Consider the following 19,312-nt stretch of genomic DNA (forward strand, 5'->3'; position numbering starts at 1 on the left):
CTTTCCCCTTTGGTAACCATAGATCTGTTTTCTAGGTGTGTGAGTCTGTTTCTGTTTTGTAAATAATAACTTAAATAACTTCATTTGTATAATTTTTTAGATTCCACATTTAAGTGATATCATAGTCTATGTCTTTCTCTGTTTGAATTACTTCATTTAGTAGGATAATCTCTAAGTCCATCCATGTTGTTGCTAATGCCATTATTTCATTCTTTTTATGGCTGAGTAATTACCTCATCTTTTATGTATCTATCATTGGATATTTAGATTGCTTCCATGCCTTGGCTACTGTAAATACTGCTTCAATGAACACTGGGGTGCACATATCTTTTCCAAGTATGATTTTTCCAGATATGTGCCTAGGCGTGGGATTGCAGGATCAAATGGTAGCTCTATTTTAGTTTTTTGAGGAACCTCCATACTGTTTTCCATAATGGCTATGTCAATTTACATTCCCATCAATACTGTAAGAATATTTCCACACACCCTCCAGCATTTGTTATTTGTAGACTTTTTAATGACCTGTGTGAAGTGGTACCTCATTGTAGTTTTGATTTGCATTTCTCTGATAATTAGTGATGTTGAGCATCTTTCCATGTGCCTATTGGCCATCCGTATGTCTTCTTTGGGGCAATGTCTATTTATGTCTTCTGCCCATTTTCTGATTGGGTGTTTTTTTTTTTTCTTATTGTTGAGTTGTGGGAGCTGTTTGTATCTTTGGAAATTAAGCCCTTGTCAGTCACATTGTTCGCAAATATTTTCTCCCATTCTCTAGTTTTCTTTTCATTTTGTTTATGGTTTCCTTTGCTCTGCACAAACTTGTAAAGTATGATTAGGTCCCATTTGTTTATTTTTGTTTTTGATTCTATTGCTTTGGGAGACTGACCTAAGAAAACAATGGTCAGTTTTCTGACCAACATTGTAGTGGAGGTTTTAATTATTGCAATAAGAAAAAAATTATTGCAATAAGTCAAGAAGAAGAAAAGTTGTACAGATGGGAAAGGAAGAAGTAGTGTTACCTTTATTTGCAATCAACATGATCCTCTATTTAGAATATCATAAGAAACCAATAAAATTGGACCAATGGTCCAGTCAGGTCAGGGAATGTTTTACCTACGATCTGCAATGTGGGAAACCTGGGTTTGATCCCTGGGTTGGGAAGATCCCCTGGAGGAGGGCATGGCAACCCACTCCAGTATTCTCGCTGGAGAATCCCCATGGACAGAGGAGCCTGGTGGGCTGCAGTCCATGGGGTCGCAGAGTCGGACACGACTGAGCGACTAAGCACAGAAGTTTTACGGTGTCTTGTCTAAGCTCTCTCTTTTTTTCTGTATGGGGATAAGACTGTCCCAGAGCCATTTACTGGGAAGATTAGATTTCCCTTCTCAATGACTTTGAAACCTCTGTGGAAAATCAATTGACAATAAACGTAAGGATCTATTTCTGGATTAGCAATTCTGTTCCACTGATATATAAATCTATCTTTGTGCTAACACTGACAGTGTAACACTGTCTGAATTGCTGCAGCTTCATAGTGAGCTTTGAAATCAAATAGTACAAAAATTTCAATTTTTTTCTTTTACTAAATTGTTTTGGGTAGATTCTTTGCTTTTCTATATAAAATTCGGGTAGAACTGCATCATTTTTATAATTTTGTGTGGTCCAATCCATAAACATGGTACATTTCCTCATTTATTTGAATTTTCCTTAACTTCTCTTAAAAACTTCTGTAGATTTCAGTATATAGGACTTATTTTTCTTTCATTAAACTTATTCCTAAACCTCTTTAAAGTTTAGATGATAGTGTGAATGTAACTGTTCTCTTCATTTAAGATTGTTCATTTATAAAATATGGAAATACAATTAATTTTGAAATATTGATTTATATACTGCAACCTTGTTCACGTGCTCTTGGTTTCAGTTGTTTAAAAATTTTTATTGGTTTCTTATGATTTTCTAAATAGAGGATCATGTTGATTGCAAATAAAGGTAACACTACTTCTTCCTTTCCCATCTGTACAACTTTTCTTCTTCTTGCCTTATTGCAATAATTTTTTTCTTATTGCAATAATTAAAACCTCCACTACAATGTTAAACAGGAGTGCTGGATTGTCTGCACTTGTCTGAAACTGAGATGAGGAAGAGGAAAGACCCAGCCCTGGCTTGCCAAACTACCACATTGCTGTTCTTGTGTTTCCTTTGCAACCAGTTCATGCAGGTGCCTGGCAACACCTCCATGCTCTAATGAAGGCTCTGTTTCTCCTAGTGCTGAGGTCATGTGGATGCAGACATCTATGTTCGAAGAAGCCCTCAGGAGGTTTTGGTCAAAAGAGTCTGATCTTTGTCCTTTCCTGGATGGGGATACCCTGCAGAGGGGCACAGGCTGTGAGGGCTGCTACTTCTTCATCCACCTCAGTAGCTGGCAGTTTCCTGTCATTGTATCCGACATTTTGGAGAGTGAGGAGGAGGAAGACAGGGGTAGACTCAGGAAGGACACGGAGGATGTGCATAAGCTACTTTTCAAGGAAAAAAGACTAAAGAACTCCCGACTGACCCAAGCAGCATACTTATTCAGTCTCTCTAATCAAAACAGAGCCAGGAGGTCAGAGACAATTTTTGACTGCCAAGTGTCACTTGGACTTACTGAAATCAAAGCATAGTCTGAAAAGAGTACAGCCTCTTCCTCAATGATGGACACAAAGCTGGTTTTGCACCATCTTTACAAATCTCAGGAAGAGCAGCCTTTGAAGCATGCAATGGTCTATGATAAGGAGATATCCCAATAAGTGAAAAATAAAAAAGATATTATGAACTTAAATTGTTCTGCCTCAAGCACTGTCAAATCTTTCAGAAAGGTTTGCTACAGTTACAAAAGGGAATATTTCTGGAGAATGAAAATGTATCAAAACCAGATATTGAGAGTCCAAGAATGATCAATAATTGCTTCCTGTCTGGATGGATCTTTGTTCCATGTTTGGCTTAAACAAGAATCTAGTATTTCTGGACATCAGAGATTTCTTAGTACTTCATCGGTGAGGATTCTTTATGAGAAATTAGGCTCTTTTACCAGTCATGTGCAGAAACTGATTCTCAAAGTTATTTCCTCAGCTGATGCCTATTGAAACTTCTGCCTCACTTTTGGTAGCTATAAGTGGCAACGCATAAGAAGGCAACACATCTGGCCTTCAAAGGAAATGACCAAAATGATGTGCTTTCCCCATTGTGTGAGGCCTTGAGACACCCAAAGTGCAATCTGTACTGTCTCATGCTGGTATCTTGTTCTGTCAACATTCATTAATGAGTTCATCTTTCCTCCTCCCCTTGAAACCAAGCACTCACTGGCATTCCTGAACCTCACAGAAAATGAGCTTCTGGGCGAAAGTGTCAAGTTGCTGTAACTTTGAGACACCTAAAGTGCTTTATCCAGAAGATGACACTGGAAAATTATTACCTTAAAAAAACCTATTGCAAGGATCTCCCTTCTGCTTTGATCCTCAGTCAGAGGCCGACACATTGCTCTTGGTGAGAAAGTCCTCATGGATGCCAGGATGAACCTTCTGTGTGTGAGGGCTTGAGTTACCCCCAGTGTAAACCCTAGATCCTGGGGCTACAGTGCTGCAATATAACCAGGGATGTTTGCAATCATTTCTCAAAGCTTCTCTAATAAAAATCAAGCCTAAAACATTTGAATCTGGGGCTGAATTACATAGGAATTACTGTACTCAAGTTTCTGTGTGAATCTTTGAAAAAAACCACTGTGGGAGATCAACCAAGATGGTAAAACAGAAAGACCCTGAGTTCCTCTCCTCTCACTAACACACCAAAATCACAACTTTTGGCAGAACAACTATCAGGGGAAAAAAACAGAACCTTCTAAGAAGAAATTCCAATTAAAGCTATAAAGAAGGAACCACAACAAGGTGTGTAGGGGGTAGACTTGTGATACAGTCAAGTCCCATACCCTCTGGTGGGTGACCTCCAAACTAGGGAGTAATTACAGCTGCAGAGGTTCTCCCAGAGGAGATGGAGATCTGAACCACACATTGGTTCCTCAGCCTGGGGGACCTGCACTGGAAAGATGCACCCCCAGAGCATCTGACTTTGAAGGCCAGACAAGTTTGCTTTCAGGAATCCCAGGGGGCTGGGAAATACAGACTTCATTTTAAAGTGTACACACAAAATCTCATATGCTGGAGGACTCATGGAGGAAGCAATAAATTGAGAGGAGCTTAATAGGAATCCTACCTGCTGATCTTGAAGAATCTCCTAGAGAGACAGAAGGTAAGTGCAGCTCACCTTGGGGACATGGAAACCGACAGCAGCCATTTTGGGCAGCTCCTTCTACCACCTAGACACTGCTGCTGGCAAGCATTACTGTGGAATCCTTCCTCTACTTAGTAGCCTCAGGACCCAGCCCTACGCTTGCCCAATGGCCTGCAGGTGCCAGTGCTGGGACGCCTCAGGCCAAGCAACTAACTGGGTGGGGAAACAGCCCCACCCATTAGCAGACAGGCTGACTCAAGACTCCGTGAGCCCACAGTCAACTCTGGACATGGCCCACCCCTCCGGAGAGCCTGCTCTAGCCTCCGGACCAGCCTTACCCACGAGGGGGCAGACATCACACACAAGCAAACCAGAGTCACTCAGTAGGCCCAACCCGGACCTGGGACTGACTTGGCCCCGGCCATGCCCACTTGCAGGTCAACACGAGCTTTGGGACACCCAGGACCCCACACACAACTGTGTCAGAAACTGGCCCCCTCCACCAGTGATCTAACACCAGCTCTGGGACACCCAAGCCCTGCAACAAGACTCCAGGACCTGGCTCTGCCAGCCCATAGGCTGGCACTAACACCAGAGCCTGACTTCACCCACCAGTGAGTAAGTTATAGTCCTGGAGTCTTATGGACCCTGATTATGCCCAGCTGTAGCCCTGAAGACCTCTGGGGTTTCACAATCAGCCGCCTTGGGACTCAGTCTTGCCAACTGGTGCCAGCAGCCTCCACAAAAGGCAGGGCCGGGCAAGCAGGTGGACCAGGAGCCAAACAAGCTCACCAGACTGCCCACATGGTCAGCCCACCACAATAGAAGGACTCACGCAGCCCTCATAGGGGGAACCCCTAGAGCATGTGACTTGAGTGACAAGAGGGGAGTGTGCTGCTGGGATGCATACAATATCTACTGCAAAAGGCCATTTCTCCAGGGTCGGGAAATAGAGAATAGCCAACCTATATGATAGAGCAACATGGGTAAAATGAGGCAACAGCGGAACATGTTTCAGACACAGGAACAAGATAAAACCCCAGAAGATATAGTTAGTGAAGTGGATATCAGCAATCTACATGAAAAGAAATTCTAGGTAGTGCTTGTAAAGATGATCAAAGAACTTGGGAGAAGGATGAATGTAGACTGAGAATTTACGTAAAGAACCAGCCCTCAGAGATGAAGACTACAATGACTGAAATGAAAAATATACTAGAAGGATAAACAGTAGACTAAATGATACCTAGGAATGGATCAGTGAGCTCCAGTAGTGGAAATCACCGATACTGAACAGAAACAAGAAAAAACATTGAAAAGAAATAAGGACATTTATAGAGACTTCTGGGACAATGCCAAGCACACTAATATTTGCCTTATAGGAGTCCCAGAAGAAGAGTGGGCGACCTCAGTTCGATCCCTGGGTTGGGAAGATCCCCTGGAGAAGGGAAAGGCTACCCACTCCAGTATTCTGGCCTGGAGAATTCCATGGACTGTATAGGGTTAGGGACTTTCACTTTCAGAAGAAGAGCCTGACAAAGGGGCAGAGAACATATCTGAAATAACAACAGCTGAAAATTTCCCTAGCTTGGGAAAGCATATAACCACCCAACATCGGAAACATAAAGAGTTCTACATAGGATGAACCCAAAGAGAAACACACCAAGATACAGAGTAATTAAAATGAGAAAAAATTTAAGATAAAGAGAGAATATAAAAACAGCAAGAGAAAAGCAACAAATAACATACCAAGGAAGTTCCATAAGGCTATCAACTGACTTTTCAACAGAAACTCTGCAGGCCAGAAGAGAGTGACATGATATATTTAAAGTGACAAATGAGAAAAACATATAACCAAGAATGTTTTATCCAGCAAGGCTCTCACTCAGATTTGATGGAAAGATCAAAAGCTTTATAGATTAGCAAAGCTAAAAGAGTTCAGTGCCACCAAACCAGCTTTACAAGAAAGATTAAAGAAATTTCTTTAAGTGAAAAAGAAAAGACCACAACTAGAAACATGAAAATTATGAAAAGAAAAACTCATCCATCAGTAAAGGAAAACATACACAGTAAAGTTAGGAAATCATCCATACACAAAACTAGTAGGAAGGTTAAAAGACAGAAGTAGTAAAATCATATATACCCACAATTGGGAAAGGAATACGTCGAGACTGATATTGTCAGCCTGCTTATTTAACTTACATTCAGAGTACATAATGCGCAATGCCAGGCTGGGTGAATCACAAGCTGGAATTAAAATTGCCACAAGAAATATCAACAACCTCAGATATACAGATGACACCACCCTAATGGCAGAAAGTGAAGAGGAACTAAAGACTCTTCTGATGAAGGTAAAAGAGGAGATCGAAAAAGCTGGTTTAAAACAACATTCAAAAAATGAAGATCATGACATCTGGCCCTATCACTCCATGGCAAATAGATGGCAAAAAAATAGAAACAATGGCAGATTTTATTTTCTTGGCCTCCAAAATCATTGCAGGTGGTGACTGCAGCCATGAAATTAAAAGACACTTGCTCCTTGGAAGAAAACCTATGACAAACCTAGACAGCATATTAAAAAGCAGAGACATCACTTTGCCAACAAAGGTCTGTCTAATCAAATCTATGATTTTTCCAGTAGTCATGTATGGATGTGAGAGTTGGGCCATAAAGAAGGCTGAGCACCGAAGAATTGGTGCTTTCTAACTCTGGTGCTGGAGAAGACTCCTGAGAGCCCCTTGCACAGCAAGGAGATCAAACGAGCCAAACCTAAAGGAAATCAAGATTCATTGGAAAAGACCCCAATGCTGGGAAAGATTGAGGGCAGGAGGAGAAGAGGGTGAACAAGGATGAGATGATTGAATGGCATCACCAACTCAATGGACATGAGTTTGAGCAAACTCCAGGAGATAGTGAAGGACAGAGAAGCCTGGTGTGCTTGGGGTTGCAGTCCATGGGGTTGCAGAGAGTCAGACACAACTTAGCAACTGAACAACGAGGCAGTTAAGGGATATATAAAACAATTTGATGTAAAATATGATATCTAAAACAGTAATTGTAAGAGGAGGAGAGAACAAATACATTTGAAATTAAGAGATGAGCAACTTAAAACAATAACACACACACACACACACACACACACACACACACACATTGCTATACAAAAACCTCACTGTAACCACAAATCAGAAATCTATAATAGATAGAAGCACAAGAAAGAAAAAGAAATCCAAACATAACACTAAATATATTAATTCAATCACAAGAAGAGAACAAAAAAAAGAAAAAAAGGCTCTAAAACAACCCCCAAGTAATGAACAAAATAGCAATAACTACAAATCAATTACTTAAAAAGTAAATAGATTGAAGCCTCCAACCAAAAGACTGAATGTATACAAAAATAAGACCCATATATATATGCTGCCTACAAGAGACCCACTTCAGATCTAGAGACACACATACAGATTGGAATGGTATGTGTCTTTCCATTCTAATGTCTTTCCATCAGAATGGAAAAAAGTATTCCATGGAAATGGAAATCAAACGAAAGCTGGAGTTGGGACTTCCCTGGTGGTCCAGTGGTTAAGACTCTGTGCTCCCAATGCAGAGGCCTGACTTCCATCTAGTCAGGGACCTAAATCCTATATGTTGAAACTAAGAGTTCGCATGCTGCAACTAAAGATCCTGCATGCTACAACTGAGATCCACTGCAGCCAAATAAATAAATATTAAAACAAAGAAAAGAAAGTTGGAGTAGCAATACTCACATAAGACAAAATAAATTTTAAAATAAGGACTGTTACAAGAGACAAAGATTAACTACATAATGATTAAGTGATCAATCCAAGAAGATATAACAATTGTAATGATATGTGGCTCAGATGGTAAAGTGTCTGTCTGCAATGCGGTAGACCCGGGTTCAATCCCTGGGTCGGGAAGATCCCCTAGAGAAGGAAATGGCAACCCACTCCAGTACTCTTGCCTGGAAAATTCCATGGATGGAGGAACCTTGTAGGCTACAGTCCACGGGGTCGCAAAGAGTCGGATACGACTGAGAGACCTCACTTTCCTTTCACTTTATGCACCTAAATACAAATAGGAGCACCTAAATATAAAAGCAAATATAAGAAGCGGGACTATGGTTGTCATTCTTGATGTTATTGTCCTTACCAACAGTGCACCCATGACTGTTTTTTTTTTAAATGGATTCTTTTGGTATTTTCTCTTTGATTTTATTTTCCACAATCTTACTCTGTTTAGATTTTGATTTTTACTTATCCTACTTGAGTTTCATTTCATTGAATATTAATACCTTTTATGAATTCTGGAAAACTCCAAGTCATCCCCACTTTATTGCCTTTGTTCCCCCTTCTTTCTCTTTTCCATTTAAGTACAGCTTGCATGCGTGCATGCTGTCACTTCAGTCATGCCTGTCTCTTTGTAACCCTATGGATTGTAGCCTGCCAGGCTCTCCTTTCAGGGATTTGCCAGGCGAGAATACTGGAGTGGGTTGCCTTGCCCTCCTCCAGGGGATCTTCCCCACTCAGGGATTTAATCTGCGTCTCCTTCTTTGTAGGTGACTTTACCACTGACCTCTTGGGGAAGACCTAAGTACAGCTTAGACCTCACTTTCTCTCTCTTCTCCTCTGTAGTATTTTCCATCTTGTCGTGTCACATTTTATTCTGGATATTTTCACCAATTCTCATTTTAGTTCTCTCTAATCTGCTTTCAACCCATCTCTTTTCCTGATAAATTTCTGTATTTAGCTCTTCTATCATTTCTATTGATTCATTTTCAAATTTGCAATATATTTTGCAAACATCTTGTAATTTGATTCAGGCAAAAAAATCCACATAAATGAATGCCAAAATTATCAGGTGAAATCTGATGAATATTTATATGGACTCAAAATACCTTCTCATGGATTACTTAGTAACTACCAAGGAGGAAATGATAACTTTATGATGAAAACATGTGACAAAATGCTTTCTTAGCCAAGTGATCAAAGTTAACATCACCAATAATGGCACAAACTGACATCACCGACCTTCTAACGTGATGCAGGGAAAAGGATAGAATATCACTTCTGTGGTATCGCCGTAAAAAAAAATTCATAACCTGAATCTAATAAAGGAACTTCAGACAAATCCAAATTAAGGCATACTCCACAGAACAGCTCACCTATACACTTAAAAAATGTCAGTATCATGAAAGACAAAGGAAAGAGGTTGTTTCAGATTAAGGGATACTAAGGAGACATCACTGAATGCAATGTAAGATCTCAGATTAAAGGGGGGAAGGGAGGGCAGCCTGCTATAATGAACATTATTGAGACAACTGACAAATGGACTGGATATTCGGTAATAACGCACCCCTGTCAAGCTTGTAAACTTGATCATTGTACTCTGGTTATATAACATCCTTTTTCTAGCTGAAATATATAGCAGTAAAGGGACATGATGTTTGCAGATTATTCTAAACTGCTCCAAGAAAAAACTGATAAAGCAAAATGTGAAGAAGGGTTAAAAGCTGGTGAATTTGCACAAAGGGATTTATGTGAACTTTTTTGTCTTATTCATGGAGCTCTTATATTAGTTTGAAATTATTTTAAAACTGTTAAAAAGTTTAAAATATCAATTTTCACAGTCCTAGGTCCTTACTAAAATTTTAATGTTCATCGTTCATCTTCATGAAGGTAGTAAGCATAGTTGTTATGAAGGTTGTGTCTGATAACTCCAGCGTTTGGTGGCCTTCAGGTCAGCTCTTGCCTCTCTAGCCTAAAAGTACGCAAAGCATAGTCCTGCCTTTCAGAGGATAAAAGACTCAGAAAGTGCTGCCATCAGGGTGCAAGACCAGAATGGGGAATTCTGCTCTGAGAAGACACGTGCCTATGCTGGACAGAAATGAGATTCAGACTGTATCCTGTTTCTCCACCCCAAAAGTCCACCAAAAGCACAGTTCTGTCTCTCCACTGCTTCCTCCAGACCAGCAATGTCTCAGGGCTGGAGTATTAATTCCAGCTCACCTCTCTGAGCTCCAATCATCTCCCTGATCAAGGCTAAGTGATTCCTCCCTCCCTAACTATTGGCCCTTTAATGCTTTTAAGAAACATTAAAATTTTTAAAAAATATATTAACTTCAACTTTTTATGTTTTTAAAAAATTTATTTATAGTTTTTGGCGGTTGCTGGATCTTCGTTGCTGCATGTGGGCTTTCTCTAGCTGTGGTGAGTGGGAGCTATTCTCTAGTTGTGAGAGCGTGGGCTTCTCAGTGCAGTGGCTTGTCTCGTTGCAGAGCAAGGGCTCGAGGGTACTCGGGCTTCAGCAGTTGTGCTACATGGGCTTGGTTGCCCCATAGCATGTGGAATCTTCCTGAAACAGGGATTGAACCCATGTCCCTTGCACTGGCAGGCAGATTCCTAAACACTGGGCCAACAGGGAAGTCTGAAAAAATATATTAACTTTGACTTTTCAGGTATCATCAAATGGAAAGTTGGTCTGAATTACCTAGTTTGCATAATTATAACCTGAAATCATAACCTTCTTTTCTGTGTAACCCAAAAGCCTTGCTTTATTTTAAAAGAAATTTGGATTTAAATCACAAATGAACCGATCACCCTTCTCCTATTTCTTTGTAACCATAATTTACAAAGTCGAGTGAGTTAACGTTTTATACTTGCTAGTTAGCTAAACTGGCTTGCTGTTGTTGTTTAGTCTCTAAGTTATGTCCAACTCTTTTGTGACCCCATGGACTGTAGTCCATGGGATTTCCCAGGCAAGCAAACTGGAGCAGGTTACCATTTCCTTTTCCAGGGAGTGTACCCACGTCTCCTACTTGGCAGGTGGATTCTTTGTCACTGAGCCACCTGGGAAGCCAGTTAAACTGGCTAGCTAGCTTTAAATATATAGACAGCTACTTTCTTTGAGAGTGACTGCTTGGCTGGCCTAACCAGCACACTTGTAACTGTGTGCTGAGCCTAGGGTCTCCAAAACTATCATGAAAAGTTTAGCAATGAAGATGAAAGAAGAAAGTAAATAACCAGCTTTATAAAATAATCCAAAGATTACAAAGGAAAATCATATTTTAAAAAGACAATACCATTCACAGGATGTGGGGTTTCCTTCAGTATCTGTGAATAGGATGATGTCATTTCCTCTTCCTTTTGCTGACTTTTTAAACCATGATCTGTGGAGATCTTAAGCCCTGAGAATTTCCATTCAACGTACTTCACCTGCTTCAGATACAATTATAATTGTAAATAAGTATACTGTATAATTATAATAATCTAATGTTTAATATTGCATAATTATAATACAATATAAATAAGTGTATATAATCAGTAATATATATTTAGAACCTCATATATGTACGTGTATATATATTTCAGACCACATAGTAACTTTAATTCAGTTTCCTATGAAGAAGAGGTAGAATCAAACACATAGGTGTTTAATAAATAGTTGTCTTTTAGTTTATTTTGGTTACAGTTGAAGTGACCTAGTTAGGACTGTGGTACTATATCTCTAAGCATAAACTGCAGAGTGTATAATCTGTTAAATTACACTGAAAAGAACTGAACACTCCAGAGGTTTATTAAACTACTTATGTTTGTGGAAATACATGCTCACCCCAAAAAGCCGTGATTATCACTTATCTTGTGTGCCTGCTTCTGCTTCTACCTCTGAGAGTAATATACTTGGGGACACTACAACACATACTTTCGATCTTCGGGGTTTCTAAGGCCTTACCTGTAGTGTATTTCCATTTAAGAGGTTATGACTAAGATACTCCATTCTGTTTTTTCCTTGGATGCCTGTTTTTCTGCCATGTTTTCTTCTTGAGTAGCCTGCAACCTGGTGTTCCCTTTCCTTCCTTTCTCCCACCTGAGGAGGTTTTCTTTTAGCTTGATACTGGCCAGCTTCAGTGGGAATATCAAGAGATACCACCTGGTCCTAAATAGAAGGATCAGAGACAGATGTACAAGATGAGTTTAAAAGCCATGATAATCAAGAAAGAGATTTGTGAGCCAGTATTAGACTTCATTTATCTCTTGCCATGGAGCGGAGATATGCCATCTCTTCCCTCCCTACAATAGAACCCAGGATTTTAGACTTCATTTATCTCTTGCCATGGAGTGGAGATATGCCATCTCTTCCCTCCCTACAATAGAACCCAGGATTTTGTTCCATCCATAGCCTTATGGCATTATGAATGCTGCAGATTAAATCTGCAGAACATGACATTTACGGGCTTCTCAGGTGGTGCTAGTGGTAAAGAACCCGCCTGCCAATGCAGGAGCCATAAGAACCGCCGGTTCGATCCCTGGGTCCGTAAGATCCCCTGGAGGAGGGCACAGCAACCCACTTCAGTATGCTTGCCTGGAGAATCCCATGGTCAGAGGAGCCTGGAGGGCTACAGCCCAAGGGTCGCAGAGTCAGATACAACTGAAGCGACTTTGCACACACGCATGGCATTCACCAAGGAATTTCTTTTACCCCAGTTTTAATACTGTCTTCCTCAAATCAAATTTTACCCACTGGATTGGGGGGAGAACTGCTACCTGGGGAGGAAAGGAAGCCTCTTCTTCTACTGACGTCTCTAAAGCATCCCTGGTGTCCTCCTCACTCTGAGCTTCTGGCTTTGGGAAGCTCTCCGGGGGTAGGTAGCAAGACCCCCAATCCAGTTGCACCTGAACAGATCCATTGGGTTCCCCCACAGGGTTAGTGAGGTTAAAATTACCTGAGAGACACACAGACATTAATAAAATCTGATCACATGAAAGTAGGCACATGAGCATTTATCACAACCTTACCTATGACTTCCCCAGTTTAAATTTCACATTTTGTTTGTAATTAACATCAATCAAATAACCATGATGACAATACACTCAGAAGCAACATAAAATATCAGTGAATATCCATAATCACTCAGAATATTTACTTCTGCTACTCAAAATATTTATTGGGAAAGATTGGTACCTCCAGGTTCAGGAAGGGATAGTCAAAGATGTATGGAGAGATACAGCTTGCTTGTCGTCAGTCACCCAATCAGTAAACAAAAGCACATTCTACTATTACCAAACAGTTTCTACATCTTAGGCATACTAAGAAAACCATTATCTACACCCATGGCCCCTATTTCTGAAATAACAAAACCCAAGAAGACTTAAGCAAAATGGTTTTTTTCTGAATGTCAGACTTCTGCTTTGTAACACTGATTAATTTAACAGATGGCTCATATTGCCTCTCTTTGGCAAAGGATGAGTTGTGAACAGAAGAGTCACCTTCTTTTCTTATGCTTTTTAAGCACTCGGGGTATTGGGAGAAGGGAGGCCTCACATACTTCCTGGAACAAAGCTTTATTAATATGGTCAGTACTAGCTATAACCATCCACACTTCCTAATGAGAGCACAGACTGTAATCAGAGAGTTGACCCTTCTTGTACAACCTTCACAACCTTGGGTATGAATGTAGGATAAGGTAGCATGAAGTTCAGCTTCATACTGGGGCTGGGGGAGAATCCAAGAAATTTGTCATGGTGTAGCATGGAAAACTCATTTGGATTTAATATTTAAAAGCACCAAGAGAATTACAGTGAAATGTTACAGACACAACTTAAAATCTGATATCTAGCCACGTGCCAAGAAATAATAGACCTTAAGTAAAAACAAATACTGGAAAGCACTACAGAGATGGAAAATGTTGGTTCAGACATAGAGGTATGGACTGCAGAGTGGTGGGTCTACCCACTCGGGAATTTCCTTCTGTTGCTGAAGAGCAGCAGCAGAAGCCAGTGTTTCCATATGATTAGTGAGTCTCTAAGTCTTCTATTCTGCTGCTCTTCACAGTACTCTCAAATCCTTTCAGCGAGTTTTAAGAGAGACTATTCCAAGCAAGAAAACTAGAATTAGGACAGGGAGACAACACTGGGCAGAGAGCATAAAGATGTAATAATCTTGAACTCCCACCTTGAATGGATTTGTTTTGTGCAAGAGGAAGCAAGGGCACTTGGACTCGGCCAAGGTACAAGTCAGGCTCTGGGTCTTCATCATCAAAAACGTACACAGAGAGGGCCTCCCGCCTCAGATACTGATCCAGGTCAGAACTCACAAGCACTGGGAATCGAGCCAGGTCTCTGAAGCAGGGATTGTTACTGGCCGGAATGACAGGGGTGTCATGGTCAGAAAAGGTAAAGAAGCGATACATGACGTAAGGACTGGGTTGGGCTCCCAGCGATCGGCTCTGGAGGCCACAGCATCGGATGATTTCCACCCGCAGCTCATTCTGATTCTTCCAGGTCCCCGATCTGGACTGAAAAGATGTTGGTCTTGGATTGAGGCAAAGGGCAGGCTGAGAGACGCATTGCACGTGAAGCCTAGAACCCTTGATGAGGAAAAGCTATGACCTAAAGAACTGCCGAATTCTGACTGGGAAAACAGAGATGCCTTTCACCTGCCTTCAAACTGGCTCTGGCAGGTAACTCTCTTGGGGAGATGCTGGCGCTCAGGCCTCATTTTAAGAGAGTGGAACAGAGAAGCCATTTTGTTTATAGAAAGGAGATATAGCTAGCTCCAAGGGCATGATTTCATTTCAAACTCAAGCTTGACCAAGGGAAGGATATAGACTAGTTGTGGTGTGACAGCTTTTGTCTTTCATTCACATTCAACAAGTACTTATGGAGAGTGGAAGACTGAGCTGTTCTCAAGAGCTGTTTGACTGAGTGTCCTCTGCATGGGTTCACCCTTTTTCTCACCTCATCCTGGGCTTCCCAGGCTCCAAGCGCATTGGCTGCCAAGTATGCCTGGGCTTTCTTTCGCTTATTGTAGGCTTGTAGACTGGATCTTATGGGGAAGCGCAGCCTCATCCAGTACTCTAGCACCCCAAAGACTTCTCCACCAGTTCCTGGGTAGCAGAAAGTATGAGAGGCATAGAGGATACAGACAGTGTGGCAAGGATCAAGAATAAACGGAGAAGGAAATGGGAAACCACCAGCAGATCAACTATACACTTTGGGAAATGCCACATTAAGCCTGGGAACTGCGGGAGGCTAACAGCACTTACCAGTAAGTGTGGCAGAGCCGTGGACTCTCTCTACAGTCTCTAGAACCCTGTCAAAGCAAATCCATCCAGCTGCAAGGGTGTGGTGCTCGCTGGCTATTGCCTGGTGTAGCTCAAGCTGGGCTGAAGCCCCTTGAAGGTAGTGCAAGAAGAGGGGGTCTGTCTCCACCACATACTGGGAGGTGAAGTCATAGAGAGGCTGTGGCCCCACAACTAGTGGGGTACAGTGGGTTTCAAAGTCATAGAAGGAATAGGTGCAGAAAGTGGTAGGTTGAGCGTCTCCAGCCTGAGCCAGGGCAGCGGAGGTCAGAAAGGCCTGATGGACGTGCAGTTCAAAAAGGGTCTCACCCTGATGCCGTGGAGAAATGTCCACTTTATCCTCATCTTCACGGGCTGGCAGTGGCTTCAGACAAAATGGCAAGTGTCGGGTGCCATAAGCCACGTCTTTAAGCTGTTCTACAGGGGAAAGAAAACTGCCTATCCATTAAAGGGCAGGAAGTTTCTTCCTTAAGGCAAAGGAAGGTAGGAAGAGAATAAAAACCACCGTGGAAGTCCAGGTTGTGACTATTTCAGGAAACCATGTGACTTTAAAGAAAAGCCACAGAATGACAACCTGGTGCTTTGGATTCTGATGGCCAAATAATCCAATGCCTATTTTAAGTAAATTGGAAAGTAAATGTTAACCTCAGGAGGTTACACTGCTAACACTGGAGGCACAATTTCATCCATAGATAACATTGTTTTGGCTTAGAGCAGGATCCTATGAATTAATTGATAATTTCATTACAGAAGCACAAGAAACACAAAATGTAGATATTCCCAAAAGTTTGGGATATTGGCCCTGGAGAGAATAGCAAGTTACAGTCAGTGTCTATTACATTACACTGGGCTCCATTAAGATATGATTCCTCTTTTCCAGTCAGATCAATCACAAGACTCTTCATTCTGTTAAGAATTTGATTTCATTGTAAGAAGGCCAAAAAATCCATTTTAAATCAAAGAGTAATAGAGTAAAAATCAGGGAGGGCACTTACTGGAAAGAGGTTTAAAATATTGGCAATGGCATGTAAAATAAAGATATGTAAGACAGTCCACTAAATCTGTGCGTTACCTCCCATATCCAACCAACCTGAGATGATATATAGTCTGCTTCAAATTGGAGTATCTGAGTTGTCACAGTGTGTTGATGACAAAGGTCCTATTTAAGAGTTAAAGTAGTAGAAGAAAGATATTTTGGGTACATCAGAATGTCTTCCTGCCCAGAAGAAGTGGAATACAGGCATTGGTGAGCAGTTTCTTAATTGATAAGATTAATATAACTAAAGAAAACATTAAAAATTTGCATTACATGATACAAAATTAATAATTCTAGCATATAAAGAGCTCCTAAAAATTAATAATACACTATTAAGAAAAGGGTTAAGGGCAGGAACAGGCAAGTATCAGAAGAAGTAATACAAATAACTGGTAAACAAATGTAAAACTCTTTAGCCTTATCAGTAATGAAGGAACTATAAGTTAAAGCAAATGAATCTTCAGAAGTAGGTAAGGGTATTACACTGCACTATCCTGGGAGAAAGGCCCTGAATATGAAAGACAGGAGAATTTCAATCCAAAGGATTTCCTTTGTTACTTTGCAGGGACCTTTTAACAGACTTGCCCTGGTGTACATACATCATGCTGAATGACCCACCTCCCTTTACTCTAGTTTCATGCTCACTCTGTATCCTTATTGATTCTGCTTTCCCAGAAAAAAGTTGCCCTGAGCATATTCTCAAGGCAGCCGTGAAAAAGCCACTATCCTAGAATAACAAATTAACATTCTGGTATAAATCTCAGTCTTTAGTGCATTTGGTTAATATGAGTCAGGTATCTCACTACTGAGTGTAATAACAAAGCCAATTTTCTCACCATGTAAGGCTGGAGACCAGATCCTGGTTGCCAGTAAACTGAACTAAACATAGAAAGTATCACATTATAAAATTTGCCTAAGTGTCCAGCCACCTACACTGCTTTGTAGACATCCACAAACTGCAACAAAGAATTTAGGAACTTTCAGAGAGAAATCAAAGAAAAAGATGATGAGACAGGAGTGATGAAGCTCTATTATCTCACAAACACTGTGATCTAGGCCTGACTTCAAGAAACAATCTTGAGAGAAGGCCCTCACTCACCTTAGGACCAACAGTGATACATTCTGATTTTCAGAGTAGATTCAGCAATTTCTGGGCCCTGTTGAAAATCTCCAGAGAAATCAGAGAAAATACTCTGATATGATGCAGGAAAAGAAGGTGCTGGCCATGTATTAAAATAACAAAGATGATAGGATAAAGAACAGGAGGGCTAAGTCATATACCGAGACACAGAGGGGGCCCTCTCGACAGGTGCAAAGGCATTTAGCTGTGTGACAGATCCTAAGGTGAAGTGAACAAACTACTAAGACTTGCCGGATACTGGAAGGCCATGGCTTCTTAAAATACCTTCCAGCTGATTGATACGCTTGTTCTTGAGGTCTAGGAGTTTATTCAACCTCTCCAGTTTTTCTTCATGATCTTTATTTTCATTATCAGCTTTTGTCATCATTGCTTCCAGTTCCTCCTGAAATGAAATAATGTCTGAACTTTGCTAGCTCAGTGGCCCAGAACTGATGGGCCCAGATAAAAAGGTGGCACTTGTGGGTAAAGGAGACGCCACTACCTCCTAAGCAGGGCAGATTCATCCCCTAGGAAAAGGCTTGGGTTCCTTATAGACCTCTCCAGGACCAGTTGCGCTGTTAGTGCCAAGGGGTAGTATTTTTCTTGGGACTGGCAAAATTTGAACCCAGAAGCTTCCCACTTGCCATTTTCATTAGCTGGCCCCTTTGGCTGCTATTGCCAAGGTGCCATGGGCCTGTGTGAGCCCTCAAGTTCAAAAGACAGCACATTTGTGTTTGCACAGGACAGCGTATCACCTTGCACCAGCCCTGGAAAACTCAGGTCTTGCTTCATTCCCAGTTTTGTGTGTGGTTCCTGTGTGCCCATTTATCTATCCCCTTCCTGCACCATCTTTCCTTGTACCTGATAACACACGTTGATTTTGCGCTGCAGAATAAGCATGTCTCTGGTCTTTTCTAGTTCCAATGTGGTCTCTGCATGCGATACTTGCAACTCACTTAACATCTGGGACAGTTTTTTTTCTTCCTGATTTTTTGGTTCACAGGGCTACAGGGGAAAAAGCATTGGTAAAACAGAGTATAAATATGGTAGTATAGTAATAACTATTATCTAAAGTAGCGGCTGGTAATCATAAAGTACCAGCAGTAGAATCTATTTCAAAATGTAGAAGAGAACCTGTGTTACTTCACAAGGCTCTCTGCCCTAGTTACTCATGTTCAACAGAAGCAGTGAGTAAGTTATATAACCTCCAATGGATGTTTGCTCTTCAGCAGATCATTGCAAGTCCTCATCTGGAAAAGATTCTAAAGCTTATGAGCTGTACAGTGTGGGAAAAGTCTGTGCAGTTCATGAGGCTGTCTCTACCCTCAACCTTCTCATACCCTTCCAAACAGTGTCCTCAGTCAGGACAAAATGTTATTCAGTGAGTTTTCTAGTCCCTTCATCTTTTCAGCGGATATTTGCCAGGGATCCCTCTGTAGAGAAGACTTGCTTGATTAAAGATGCTCTTACCTTTATCTGAGTGGTCTCTTGAAATAGAGCTGGGTGAGTGGCTGGTGCAGATTGCCTGTCAGGAGATTGGGAAAATGTGCTTCTATTTTGGAGATCCTCTACTTCCTGTTTATGCTTCTGAAGCAAGTTGGTGAGTTCAAGCTCCAGATCTTTGTTTTGAGCTGAGGGAAAAAAATACAGAAAGCTGAAACTCTGTGTTACCAACAACCACGCTAAAGTTGGCCCAAATGTGAAATACACTTTCCCACTAATGTTTAATTCATTTTATAAACTTGTCCTTAGAGAAGTAATTTTCTCTGATTTCTACAAAGGGGTTCTAGCTTATTGA

General features: G+C 41.1%; 1 protein-coding gene across 3 annotated transcripts in view; it reads right to left on the minus strand.

The window, feature by feature from the left end:
• Positions 1–19,312, minus strand: part of RPGRIP1 (RPGR interacting protein 1) — a 57,452-nt gene that overhangs the window by 15,469 nt on the left and 22,671 nt on the right. Inside the window, exons 11-19 of one of the 3 annotated variants that reach the window (XM_020893331.2) lie at positions 18,985–19,145; positions 18,376–18,519; positions 17,767–17,917; positions 15,323–15,775; positions 15,015–15,163; positions 14,230–14,572; positions 12,822–13,000; positions 12,010–12,213; positions 11,360–11,495 (exon numbers count right to left, since the gene is read on the minus strand). In XM_020893331.2, coding sequence (XP_020748990.2) covers positions 11,360–11,495; positions 12,010–12,213; positions 12,822–13,000; positions 14,230–14,572; positions 15,015–15,163; positions 15,323–15,775; positions 17,767–17,917; positions 18,376–18,519; positions 18,985–19,145 — 1,920 coding nt within the window. The remainder of the gene's footprint in view (positions 1–11,359; positions 11,496–12,009; positions 12,214–12,821; positions 13,001–14,229; positions 14,573–15,014; positions 15,164–15,322; positions 15,776–17,766; positions 17,918–18,375; positions 18,520–18,984; positions 19,146–19,312) is intronic. The other 2 variants (XM_070468892.1, XM_070468891.1) reach the window with 2 other exon arrangements.

The sequence above is a fragment of the Odocoileus virginianus genome, chromosome 6 (assembly GCF_023699985.2).
Source record: "Odocoileus virginianus isolate 20LAN1187 ecotype Illinois chromosome 6, Ovbor_1.2, whole genome shotgun sequence".
Taxonomy (NCBI): Eukaryota; Metazoa; Chordata; class Mammalia; order Artiodactyla; family Cervidae; genus Odocoileus; species Odocoileus virginianus.